The following is a 14,163-nucleotide window of genomic DNA, read 5'->3' as shown; positions in this document are numbered from 1 at the left end:
AGTATAAATTAAATAGTAATATTAAAATTAATAATTAAATTGTCAAATTAAAATGGTCATCGACCCAATTTTTTTGATCAAATGATTTCAAACAGATTTATCATTTAATGTTATTTTTGTTTGATCAATGATCTGAACGCGTCGAAGTTGTCTGCGCTTTACATGTAACGCTGTAATTTTTCTGTTTTTTAATCTTGATTTTTACATATGAACGATATGAGGAGAAATAAAAGTTTAGGACTCCACGAACCCACTATACGTTTAGTGTTTAGCTTAATACTTGACGTATATCTGTTTGGGACAATCTTAAAAATAAAGCAACATTTTGTAATAAATTTTCAGCATATCCTGTTTAAATGAAGTGAACATATATTTAAAAAAAAATCTGAGTGACAGTGTTCAGTTTTGAATGATTTTTGTTTTAAAACTAACTTTTATATATATCAAATAAATTTCATTTTTGATTAGAAATTATTCCTGAAGCAGGTTGTTTAATTTTAATAGTAATTGTGATGATATAATAACAACAAGTAAAAAATTATTTATTTCCATAAAACATTATTATATATTACATATATATCAATGCCACCATGTTTGGCTCAATGGGCTTTATACATACATTTAATATGGAAGAATACATAAGGTTTAATACATCACATAAAAATACATTTTTCCATCACAAAGTCGACTAAAGGAATATTAGGTCCATCATTAATTCCAGATAGTTCACACGCACATTTAGTACCCCACTGTGTGAACCTTGGAAAGTAATTCTCCCATCGTTATTGTTCTCTGCTCTGGTCGCTGGGTTTTGGTTCATCAGTGACTTCCTCTTCAGTCGATATACTTTTTGGAGAATCTTGGGATTGTGCGGTCTCTGAATGGTCGCACGGGACGGGGTCTGATCTGCATGGGTTCGATCCTTCTGCCCCCTGATCTTGCACTTCACTTCGGCCTTCTCCATAATGTTCGTGGAGCTCTACAAGTTTATTGGATATAATTTCACTTCTCATGTTGGTGTTGTTCATTTTACTAAATAGGTGTTTACATTGTTCTTCTAGTCTTTTTAGTCGTGCTTCTCGTCTTGCTAATATTTCCTCAGCACTGGTCTTTTTCTGTTCCTGTACGGGTGGTGTATCATTAGATTCATTTGAGGAACAACTAGGCTCAGAGCCTTGCACTTCCACAATGTCCATGACCATACCCTGCGGTGCTTCATAGGATTCCACGATAATGTCTTCAGGAGTTTTTATTGATTTTACTATTTCAGATTGACTTAGAGGAGGCTCACCTTCGTCCCAAGGAAGTATACTTATTGTAGTTGGCATTTCATCTGTTAGCTCTTCGGTAGTTTCGGTAAATACGGGAGATAACCTATTTTCTTTGCTTTCTAATTCTACACTTTGGACGGAGGTAGAAATTGGTACGTCAGAAATGTGATTGTCTAAAGCTAAATGTTGAACGAACTCTTCTTGTCCTGATTGTTTCGATGATTCCTCCGGTGCATGATTTAGATCCACATGGCTATCAATGTTATCCGGAGATATGACAATTTTTGCTACAGTTGCACCTTGAAAAGTAAACCCTTCAGGCGTATTTGGTCTATCAGATGTACAACCAGACATCGCTGATTCATCTATTGCGTCTGAAACAGGTTCAGGAGAATCTGCTCCTCCTTCGTCTTCGGATAATTTGTGACTATCCTCTTCGTCTTGTGAGTCCCCTGGAGATTCTTCGTAGCCACTCTCTGCATTCGAAACTTGTTGCTTCCTGTCCGCGAATTCTTGTCTAAGAAGAATCCAATCTTTTTCTGTTTGGCTATTTTTTACTCGGGCCATTTGCCACATTTCGCGACAGTCTTCAAGCTGTTGTTTCAGTTCGTTCAGCATCAGTCTTTTATGTTTCAATTCGTACCTCAGGACCTGTTCATGGGTGTGCAAAGCTTTATGCTGGGTTTTTAGTTTGTTTACAACACCCCATGTCTTGTGTAATTCTTCAGCTACTTCTGCCAGCCTTGTTTCTTGAGATACCAATCGTTTCTCAAGGTGACAGTTGAGATCTTTTAGCCTTCCGACTTCTTTTACTAAACTGTTTTTCTCCAGTATCAAGTCTTTAAGGCGTAGGAAGGTTTTGGATACGCTTATAACTAGCTTAGGGCCGGAAGGTGTGTCGACGCTTTTATAACAGCTGTCTGGCATCGTGTCTTCTGTTGCCTGCTTATTGTGGTGTCCAAGCAGCTCGACCAGTAGCTTCCAAACTTTGCTTAGATTTGTGGCGATGTCTTGTTCTTCCTGAGTCAGAACGTGATCTTTATCTGCGACAGTCATTAAGACGGAAGCAACATCTGTGATTTTTCCTTTTTCTGTAAGATGATTGACGAGGTTGTGATGTTCTTCTAATACCCTGTTGACTCTGTCTAGATTTTCAGGATCTAATAGCACCTGCGAGAAAAGGTTATTGACAATGGTCATCTGAGAAGTGACAGTATACAGTTCCTCTTTCTTACCCGCAAGTTGTACTCGAAGCTCACTGATCTCGTTGTTGTTCTTGTCCACGGTAGCGTCTAGAGCAGTGATTCGCCCTTCTAATTCCTTCTTTCCCTCTTGAAGTTCTCTGTTCTTTTCTTCTGATATTTCTAGTCTCGTCTCGGCAGCGACCACTCTCGCCTTCTCCCTTTCTAGTTCCATTTGATGGCTGATGGCCATGGCTCGAGATCTCTCTTCGTAAAGTCCTTTCAGTCTTCTCATGTTCTCCACCTCTTTCTCATAAGCCACACCTGTCTCCTCAATGGCTTGTAGCTTATCTTTCAATTCGTTAACCTGAAACAATAAGTTTTGTCTATAATTATGAGTATTTAGTTCAAAACTTATAGATAATACTCAAATGTTTTCAATGTAAAATAATAAATTAAAGATTAAATTGAAATATTGGTAATTGATAATTGAAATATAAAACTAATGATATGTTGCCCTAAATTTCGTAATTTTCAACAGGAGTTCTCCCATCCATCTCTTGTTTTGATATTTTAAAAGACCATAATCAATTGCAAATGAGTCCTAATAAGTTCTTTGATAAAACTTATAATGCTTCTTGCTTAGGACTTATATGTATAACTTATTATGCAGTTTATAAGTTCTTAGATAGTTTGTAGGTTTAGTAAGCTCTTATATAGAGTTACTTAGTGACAGGCTTGGCCGGACGATTGTTGTATAGGTTTTTGATTATAAAACTTTATATTTGTGCATTGTACTTTTTCCCACTGAATATTGAATATTGTTTTATTTATGTTATTTTTTTTTTAAATTTATCTATTTTTTAAAATGTGCATGTTGGTGATTGCCCTAAGGACTAAATAAGAATAAATTATAATCAGAATTTTGGTGGTACTATGTAGGTAAACGATGTATAACCAACGGAAATTATAGTCATTAATACTTCAAATAAAATTGTAAACAAATTCAAAAGAATTACTAAAACAATAATTAAATTCTTATGAATAGCTGTACCTTGCTTTGATAAATTTAATCTGTTGTTAAAATAAGTACATGCTGTTTCATGTAATTGTAGATGAAAATTAAAATCTAAATATAGAATGAGGTATGGAACAAAACGCCTTTGTCTGGAGTAGCTAGGCAACAATGTTATCTGATCTGTTGTTGAAGTTTATACTAACCTGCCTCCCTGATAGCACGAGACTCTCGCCCAAATTATTTGATGACCTCTTGCCAAATGTACATTTCTTGCCAAATCTACAATGCTTTGTGCTGGCTTTGATTAGAATAGATCCAGTATTGTTTTCCAGCGTTCTGATACAAAACTTCTTAATTTGAAGATAATGCAATTATATAGTTCATTATATCAATATTAAATATAAAGCTTCTAATGATTATCAGTAGTACGATATTTAATCCTCATTAAATATTTCGTTGGCAAATCTATTTTTTGAAAACGGCTAGGTCGATTTCGCCCAAATTCAGAGGAATGTTGTGGACAAGTGTAACAATGTTTCAGTATTAATTTTACCAAATACCATTTATTATTTTCGCTTGGATTTGCCCAAATGAATTTTCCCAGGTGCACCTAGGAAACATATTCACCACTGGAACAAAAAGACAGCCTCCGCATGATGGACAGACCTATTGGAATAAGATATAAGGCAGGCTGTATTTATAATCCTATAGTGAAGGACTATAGTAGCAGATGATTAAGCAGATCGGGTCTGAATGCCTTAATCAAAATAAAAAGATTTCTCAAAACTTTTCAACAGTGTAGACATGAAGTTTCAATCCGAGTGGACAGTTTAAAAAATATGGTAGGTGAATATTAATTTTTTTCGAATGATCATTAAAATTAACGAGAACAAAAAAAATAAATAAAAGACTAAAATTTTAAAATTGTATTTGAATGTAAATTATAGTATCACTAAGGGAAACTATAACCCTATTATTAACACATTCATTAGTAAATTAAACTAATTTTATTTTTTAATAGAACGCTCGAGGTAAATGTCCCTTTATATCTTACTGATAAACGATCTAGTGATAGAAACTCATACACAATGTATTAAATTGCGGTTTCAATGGCCATTGGTCCTCTTTCGATAAGAAATAAACTGTTTATTGTTCAACTCATAGTTGGGAAAGTGAGGTCAAGAAAGTAAAAACCAAAGCTAAATGTAGACTTATTTGTAATATTATAATATGTAATATCTATACTCCTATATTAGCTTATACTGTTTTCTAAATACATCTTTCATGGACCCTGATGAAGAATTGCATTGTGGATACTTTCCTCACTGCGAAAGGGGTTTTAGCATGCTAGCCAACGGCCGAGTGCTTCTCAAAAATATGTTTCTGAGAGTTCGCACAATAGAAAAAAGGTTAAGTTCTACTTTGAGACCTCCGCGGTTTTTATTTAAAGATTGCATCAAACGCTCAATCATGCTTGAAGGTTTGTCGTCATGTTGGGTTGATGGCCTTCCACAGGGTGACGAGTCTAGAATTACTATTAAAATGTTTGTTTATTCACTAAACATCCAAACGTTCATAGGGTATTTTTAACTGCGCAAACAGATAAATTCATTGATTAGATTAAACAATAGTATATAAAGATTGTTGACTGTATGTTGATAAAGAAGGCGAAGGTCAGGAAAATACATCTAGTGCCTCAGGTCTGTATCAGGGTTTAAAAAAAAATACGAAATAGGTGGAGCCTATGTTTGAATATGCTATGTATGTTAAAATGACGTAAAGGTAGGGGTATAAAAAGACATATGGATGGAAAACTAACAAAAAATCAAACAGTTTAGTTGACCAAAAGAAAATACAAAATCATATCATAAATTATGTTATCCATTACAAAAAATGATTAACTAATAATATTTAAGAAGTGATAATTGATATAGTAAATTATGATAAAGAATGAAAGGGATTACAAATTTGGTTATAAATAATTGATCGACTTTCTATTTAAGCTTTTAAGCTGTGAAAATAATAACTGTAAAGTAATGAATGATAAATGAGATATATTTTAAATAATATAAACTTAAAGGCCAAATAAATATATTATGTACCATGAAATTTAAAATATTTAATAAAATAAACGTTTTAGTTTAAAACACTGCAGTACCATAAAAATAATATGTAAAGGGGAGGAATAATAAGTAACTGGCCCTATTTTTTAATTGTTGTTTGCCTAACCACAAAACGAACCATCTTCTTCTAAAAATTATTAAAAAGAATGGCAAGCCCTGGAGTACCTTCAGTTGCAAATGCCGTAGAGAGGAGGTTGTACTGACCAGGCTGAGAATGAAATGAAATGAAAATGAAAAAATAACATTATTCTGGGACATATATCCCCTAAGAATAATTACATGGTTCATATAGTGAGATTTTTATTTGGCGAGCGTTTACTAATTTTCAGATAGTAGAATGAAATTACATTGGTATATTTTATACTGTTGATCAATACCTGCCTATTTATTTGATTACAAAGATGTGGAGGTTTGGTTATTCCATAAATGAAGGAATAGGTGTTGTTTAAAGGAGAGAATGGATGAGGACTGGCGAATGGAGATGGGAAGAGAATTCCAGAGGGAGGTTGCACGTATGACGAAGGATTTGCTAAAGAAGGAGGTTCTATAGGAGGGCATATATAAATCATTCGGATGGGATCTGGTGTTTAATGAGTGGATGGATGAACGAAGAGTGAGGAGATCTATGATGTAGGTAGGTTTTTTGATGTTAAGAACTCGGAATAGAAAAACACCAAGGAGGTATTGCCTTCGAGAGGTTGGATAGAGCCACTTCAACTCGAAATACCAGTGGGAGACTTGAGAGTACCTAGGGGACCCAAAGATAAATATTACAAAACAATTCATGAGTCTCTGAAGAGAATAGGCTACACGAGGATCATCCACTCCTATCTTATTTCAAAAGCAACGCCTCCGAACTGACAGTATTGCAACAATAATCTGACATTAAGCCATATTTTCCAACAATTCCCATATTTCACACCATACCTCAATAGCTTAGGACTAAAGCCATATATTTAAAAAACCCTCGGAGACGATGCTAAAACAATAGAATTTGTGTTTCAGTTTTTAAAATCACAACATTTACTGACAAAAATATAACATTGAACGGAAGAAAAAACGATAATAATAATAATAATATAAATAAATAAAATAATGAATAAATGAAATAATAAACAATTAAATTAAAAAATAAATAAAATTGAACGAATAAAAGGAAAATTAAATAAAATATAAATGGCGTTGATGACAATGAATTTTGGCGCGACTAAACAAAAACAAACAAACCATCTTCTTCTTTAAAAGTAATAAATTGAGAAAATCTATTTCAATATCCAAATGTTATTTTTTTGCTCTGAACTTTTGTAATATTCTCCCTTCTGCTAGGTTAACAAGAGGGAATTATTATTTGACATTTTCCGGAAAATGCCAATAAACCTAAATATCACGGTCTGGCTGAGGGCTAAACACGAATCTTAGACTCTTCTGATTTTTTTTGTAACTTTATTATACTAAAACTATATACTAAAATTTTATAGTTTATAACTTTCCAGGACATCATATTAAGCGTTGAGTAAATATCACAAAACTCCAATTCCCAACTTGCAAGAATTTTTGCATTCAATAGCTCTAATGAACTTTAACTTTATGACCACCAACATGAAGTCTTACTTGCGAAAGTATAAATTACGATTGCTTATAAATTAATGTATGGCACACCTGTCAAAACTTATGCAAATTAAGGAAGCAACCAGAAATTGTATGAGTAGAAGACATCTTTTCATACACATTTGAAATCCAATAATTTTAAGAAAGTGTTAAGAGAGTGGTGATTGAAATTGAACTTCAAAAAAGAAATTAAAATTATTCTTGATACCTTTAATATAAATAATTTCTTAGAAATTTATCACCATTATTAAATATCATATTTATTGTTTAAATATTGATGGGATAAGTTAGGGCATAACGTATCAACTACCATTTTTTCAAAATTTACTTATTTTTTATTATTTTTTTTTTTAATCATACCGTCTTTAGTTTTGTTCAAGCAGAAAACTTTCTCAGGGCATCGCTTTGTAACACAAGTGTTACTAAATATAGATTATCTTCAGAACGTCAGCCAAAAGATTTTCTGATTCCGTTTCATTAATGATTTATCAGCTTAAAATATATATTTTTAAAAATAAGTGTCTACATGTGTTCTAAATAAATAAGGACATCGGCCGGATGTGTCTGAAATGAGAACTTATTTTTATTGGATAAATAACACGGTTTAAATATATATTGTAGGATCGGTTATAGATATCTGTGGAGAGTCTGTTGTAAGAGTGAATATTTAATGTTAATCGTTGTTAAGGCAATGACCTAATAAAAAAATGATTATTGTTATTACTGAGTTGCTTTATTTAGTTTAACATCTTATGTTCCCCAACTTAGACTTATCTAACTGGTTACCAATCTATTCTAGTCAGATTGGAATGAGTAAGTGAGGTTTTTCCGTAGTCTGCCACGAAATAAAAATCAATTTGCCCGGGTCGGATTAGAACCGGTACCCTTTCAGACACGAGGATGCTATGTTGATGCCTTGTTACGTTCGGCCACAGTGGTCTTGTATTATTGAGTTGTATGTTAGTCGTTCTCATACTTATTGAAATAGCAATATATTAAATAATTTCTATAATAATTTATATTAATATAAATATATAGTATATGCATAGAAATTGATTAATAAATTTATTTTATGTATCACTATGGCGGTGACCTTCTTTACTATGGGCAGATTTTGATCAATATATCATATTTTCTGGCTGTGTTGAATTTCACTTTCTGAACTGAAACTTTATACTCGTATTATTTATTTTTTTATTTGAATTATTGACGTGGTTGAAGAGATAACTAATTTATTAACCTGTTCTAATAACCTAATTTATTTGTATTTTAATACTGAAATCTAATTATTTTAACATTTCCTTAAAGAATTCCCGTACTATATTGGTGTTAATAAATTAACAAACTCATAAACTACGTTTAATTTATTTTAAAATTTTTTTATTGAACTATAATGTTATTTAAACCCTTATCATTCGATAGCTTTTTATATGTGATTCTCACTAGGTTATAGGTGGTTCCGGTAAATATGCAAAAAAAAATCAGTATAGTTAGAATAACATTTTTGTTAGAAATTATTTATTGTGCACATATATGAGATTCAAATATTTATTTGTTTAGAAAAGGCAGTGATATATAACTGGAGATGTCAATTGATGTGTTACAGATATTTAACTAATAAGCAGTTCTGCCGATTCTTTCAACAAAAAAATACTCGCTCACCACCAAGAAAAACTGTATAATTATTTAATAGTTACAGTAATGTCGCATTGGGGTTAGGCGTAATCGTTAATAGTAGAAGTAAAGCCAGTGAAGTAACCGCTACTTTAACAATCACATGTAAACGCCTTGTCAGTGAATTATCGTACACATTCAGTTATTACGGCAAAAGTGTTAGCCACTACCATGGTATAGCTACTTGATAGCTATAATTATGACAACGTTAACTAACAAGACAGTTTTACCGTCGGACAAGTAATGCAAGTGGACTAACAGTTGCATTAACGGCCAGGTTTAACTGTCATGTGTATACGCCTTGACAATGAACTGTGGCAACATATCAACATATTTCTTACATATTTGCCCCAAAACTGTATCAGCCATTGACCCCAAAATAAAAATCTACCACGGAGTCCTAAAATTTGCCCAAGAACTTAAGATCAGGGAGTTTCGACATGTTTAGCTTTAATACTTCCCCCGTAACATATGACCACAGTAGTAGTACTGTTGTAACATGAGGGGTTACATACCGCCGATTATAGTTAACAATGTTCATATATACAATACATGGTTACAATAATGCAACATTAATGGTTGTTCGATAAATGTTATGGAAAGATATTTTAGGTTAATTTAAAGAAAAAAAAAAGTAGTAAGAATTATAGAATTTTACAATATTTAACAAAATACAGTTTTAGAAAGGAAGAAATATTGTGGAAACTAGAATATGTGATAAATTATAATGATTAGCTTAAAAATGAAAAAAAATACTTAAATAACATTATAGTAAAATGAAAATTTTTTGTTTGGTTCTATGTTTTTCTAAGTATTTTTAGATTAACGTTATAAATAATTTAAATTCCAACTTATTTTTTTTTCTCCAAAGAACTTTACTTTGAGTTTGGTAAAATATAATCGTCTTTCATTAAATTTATAATTATGCAATGGTAAAATTTACTAATGTGATTACATGTAATTTATGGACATTTCTTATTTTTTACTACAGGAATGCATGAATTGTTCTTATATCTCTTTTTATTGCAATAACTAAAGCAAGTAAAACTATATCCTCGTTGATTACCTTTATCTATCATTATTATTAATGGTAATTTACTATTATTTCGTGGCTAATGGTTAGTTCACTACCGTTTAGTGAATTGATGCGTTGCTTGACAACAACTGAAACAATTGATTTTCCTTGACGTTTTAATTAACGATTTTTACATTTTTTTTCACTCACTCGAGCAACAATGTTTTGTTCACCTGGAAATAACTTGGACTTCCTCGTACGTCTGTCAGTCAAAGAAGTTGAAAATAGACCTTATGGCCTGATTGCAACATCAGTTCGTTGTTCTACTTCTTCCGGTCTTAACTTCCAATGAAGTGCCAATTAGTTATAAATATAATAATTTAGCAACAAATAAAATATACTGAAGTATAATTCAAAAAGGCTGTTTCGGAAAGAAAACACTACGATTTTGAAATACTGCAATAATATTCTGTTTAATTGACATCAAATTTACTTCAATTATTCTGTGCTTTAGTGATTAGTGTAAAAAAATCATAATTTTACACCATAATTTGTTGATTAACTTATCGGTCGGTTCCAACATAACATAAAAAAATAATCGTAATAAAATGAAATATTTGTTTCTAACACATTTAATTATTGAAGTATTGCGAAAAGTGCAACGGCTTATAAGCTTGAACTATACGATTTTAATATTATTTATGGAGAGAATACTAATGATTTCATCTACATGGTATAGCTAAAATACTACTAAAAAAAAAAAAAAAAACAACAACTTTACTATAGATAATTTGCAAAAGGTAGTAATGTTAGAATATTAATTATCATGTATAGACTATTATAAAATTTATTAATAAAATATAACTTATGAAGAAAATAATAATGATAATATTTTACTACTAATAAGTTAATAATAATGAAGCAAAGGAAAGCGTTTGAGTAGTATGGATTGGACATCACTAAAAATAATACAATATAACTAAAGGGCTTGGTATTTCTTAATAATATATATTGCTAGGTTTGTTCGGAGTAAAATGAAATATAGGTCACTATTTGGAGAAATGAAAAATTACAGGCAGTTATTTGGTCAATAAAAATCGATTATTAAGACTCATAAAAATAAGAAAACATCCAGTTAAAGATTTATTTTATAATTTTTTTGTGAATAGTATATTTTTTAGTTAGTCGAGTAGACTATTGAACAAATATGGTAACGTTGTTTACATAGAGTTGTTTTTCTTTAATATTTTGTAACTATTTTCATTTCTTAATGAATTGCTGTTCATAATTTTGAGTATAATTCTGTACAAGAGGAATAGTTTAGGTAATAAAGTTGCAACAATTTTCTGCTTTATATCTAAGTACTATTATTTATTGATAAGCATAATCGCTTAGGGATATTCGATCCCATTTAATAATACTGATTCAAACAGTGCTTTGTAGACCAATATAAAGTGAAGGCACCAGCATGTCGATGTACGGAATATATTTATTGAGTTTCTTAATTTGTTATTTACTCCTGTTCTTTATGTAGAAATACCAGTAATATAGTATATTTATGTATCGCGGACATAAATAAATACAGCTTCCTTGAGCCTACATAGCTTTACTATTCCTCTTATGGAATGACAGTAGTTCAGACTAAACAGGGAATAATTGAGCAATAATTAATAATAAAGCAAATTGTCATAAACATCCTGAATATAAATGTTAGCTGTTTATAAAACTAAAATATTGAAGACAGGAGTGGAAGATAAATCCAATGGTCCATTAGACAGAACAAATTATAAAGGCAAAAAAATAAATAAATAAAGAGAAAAGCCAATAGGGAGAAAACCAATTCAACTAATAGCCACAATCTAAATTCAGCGGTATAAACCGATGCCAAGCTTCGGGATCTATTTCCTGACTAGAGGATAAACAAGATGTATTGCTTTTGAAATCCGGGATGGTGCATTCAAAATGTAAATTATAAAGTAATGTGTTGTTTGTCTTTGCATAATTTTTTATTCTCCTATACTGCCTTTAGGTCAAAAATTAAAACACAATAGTGCTTAATTAATTAATTTTTGTCTTGAACGTTTTGAGTATACAGCGTCCCTTTCTTTCGCATCTAATCATCATTATTGGTCGAGAAATAAATTTTTTTTATAATTAATTTTTATATCAAAAAATTTAAAATTTGTGACCCACCCAATGAAACTGGGCCGGATTAAATGCTGAAGAGCGGGTCGCAATATCCCCAAAACATCGAAAATAAAAAAATGAATTAAGCACTATTGTTTTTTAATTTTTGATCCAAAGACAATATAGAAGGATAAAAAAAAGTTTAAAATACTGAAAATCTAAAATAGATGGTGAAACAAATTTATATAAATGTTTTTTTTATTTATAAGTTTATGAAAAGATCTCATATACCATTCACGCATCGACGAAATCTAGTGTTTATTGCTGTGAACGTTTCTTTATAACACGAACAATTCTTTAGGAATGGGATAACCACCTTTCTTTGGAATCAGAAGGAGGTATCTGGAAAATCTGATCCGCTCTTCAGGTCGATTCGTCGGATGTTTTATGTACGCTTAAACTTTTTAAAACTTAGGTACGCTTCTCATGATCATACTGACAATTCTTTATGAATAAATTAGCTTCCTCATTTAGTGTGGGGTAGGTACGGGTAGATGAAACTATTTGAACATTCATGTTTTAAGTATTAGTGAACAAGTCAGGATGGTGTTGGTCTATCTCCCTCATACCTAATATTTCTCCGTTTTCTGCTCAAAACTCAAATTTCACTAATATTCATTTTTAAACATATGTTAGTGGAGAATATAGAGTTAAAACAAGTATTACCTTCTTTTCCATTTTCTTTCCACTTTTTTATTGTACTCCCTGGGGATCATACACCATCACCAGCATGGGAATTTGCTCAGAGATTATTCATTGTTTTATTTATTTATTTTAATATGTGGACAGGTCGATTTGTGTGTTTTAACTTATTTATGCATTAAATTATTTTGTTTCATTAGTATTATTATTTTTATTCATTTATTTTTTTAAAACTTGTTTATCCATTCAAGTGTTTCTTTTAATCGACTTTTTATTATATTTTCCTTTGAAACTATGTGTTAGTTTTTTTTCTGGTAAAATGTATTTATTTCTTTGCTTTTTGGTAAACTGATCTACTGCTGTGACTATTATTTATGGTTTGATCTCACATTGCCGTCTAATAGTGAATTTGTTTAGCGGGTGAAATAAAAATTGTGAAATGGTGAAATTGGAGGAACAAGAAAGGGAAAGAAAAAAAGGAATAAATTTAGTATATAATAATAATAAATAGGAATAAGTTTAGTAGTAGTATTTAGATTAATTCATTAATTAGATATGAAATATTTGTATTTAGACTGGAATTAATTGTAAAAGGAAACTGGAGAAAAAACTGATTTCATTCTATTTCATTATACCATGTAATTATATGTAATTTATATATGTCCAATCACGGATTGATTAGGATGCTGTGAAATGTAGTAACCCGATGTATTTGGGCAGCATAGATGAATAAAGCATTTCTCTCTCTCTCTTCTAAAATAATCATTTCTTATACTTGATATATATTCTCTGCAATCAATTGATTTTTCTATATATTTTAGCGAGTTAGAGACAGTATCAGTTTATTTAAGTTATTTGATTCAATCTAACCCTAATCACTCCTAACTATGGTAGACAAGAATCTAACTGGCATCCACTGAGCATTGAGCGTAGAGGAGTGTTTCTCCTAAACGTCGGACACCGATAGTTTTGGAATTGAGTTCAGAAAGTATTTATTTAAAAATATTAACAAAGACCAATAAACTCCGTAGTGTCCCATTGAGGCACTAGTTAAGGAGGGTTTGGGGTAAAGTATGGTTTGAAACCCATTTTATTTTTTTTAAATCTTCCTTTTACATCTTAATTAATATATAGTTTGAATAAATATGTTTTTTCATAGATACTGTTATTTGACCATCCTTGTAGTTTCAGAATCTGTGATTCCATTCTGAAGCAACCAGGATTTAGCCCTGCAAAGTGGAACGAAAAGTTGGTCATATATAAATAATTTTCTTTTGGTACCTTTCTTGCATCTTGCAACAATCTCTTACACATTCTCTTATAAAGATGTTTTATTTTTATTTATTCATTTTATATATATATAAATAAATATGCAGAAACGTAATATCCATCAAATAAAAAGTTATAAGTTATTATTATCGGCATAAAATAAATAAATATGGTT

General features: G+C 31.0%; 1 protein-coding gene across 2 annotated transcripts in view; it reads right to left on the bottom strand.

Annotated features, from left to right (window-relative positions):
• Positions 1 to 518: 518 nt before the first annotated feature.
• LOC106683856 (uncharacterized) overlaps positions 519 to 14,163 on the bottom strand; it is a 38,711-nt gene continuing 25,066 nt past the window's right edge. For both annotated transcript variants that reach the window (XM_014425573.1, XM_014425572.1), the window contains exon 4: positions 519 to 2,819. In XM_014425573.1, coding sequence (XP_014281059.1) covers positions 783 to 2,819 — 2,037 coding nt within the window. In that variant the 3' untranslated portion in view covers positions 519 to 782. The remainder of the gene's footprint in view (positions 2,820 to 14,163) is intronic.

The sequence above is a fragment of the Halyomorpha halys genome, unplaced genomic scaffold, assembly GCF_000696795.3.
Source record: "Halyomorpha halys isolate HHAL.00 unplaced genomic scaffold, Hhal_1.1 Scaffold522.1, whole genome shotgun sequence".
Classification (NCBI taxonomy): Eukaryota; Metazoa; Arthropoda; class Insecta; order Hemiptera; family Pentatomidae; genus Halyomorpha; species Halyomorpha halys.
This window is presented reverse-complemented; position numbering and strand designations above follow the sequence as displayed.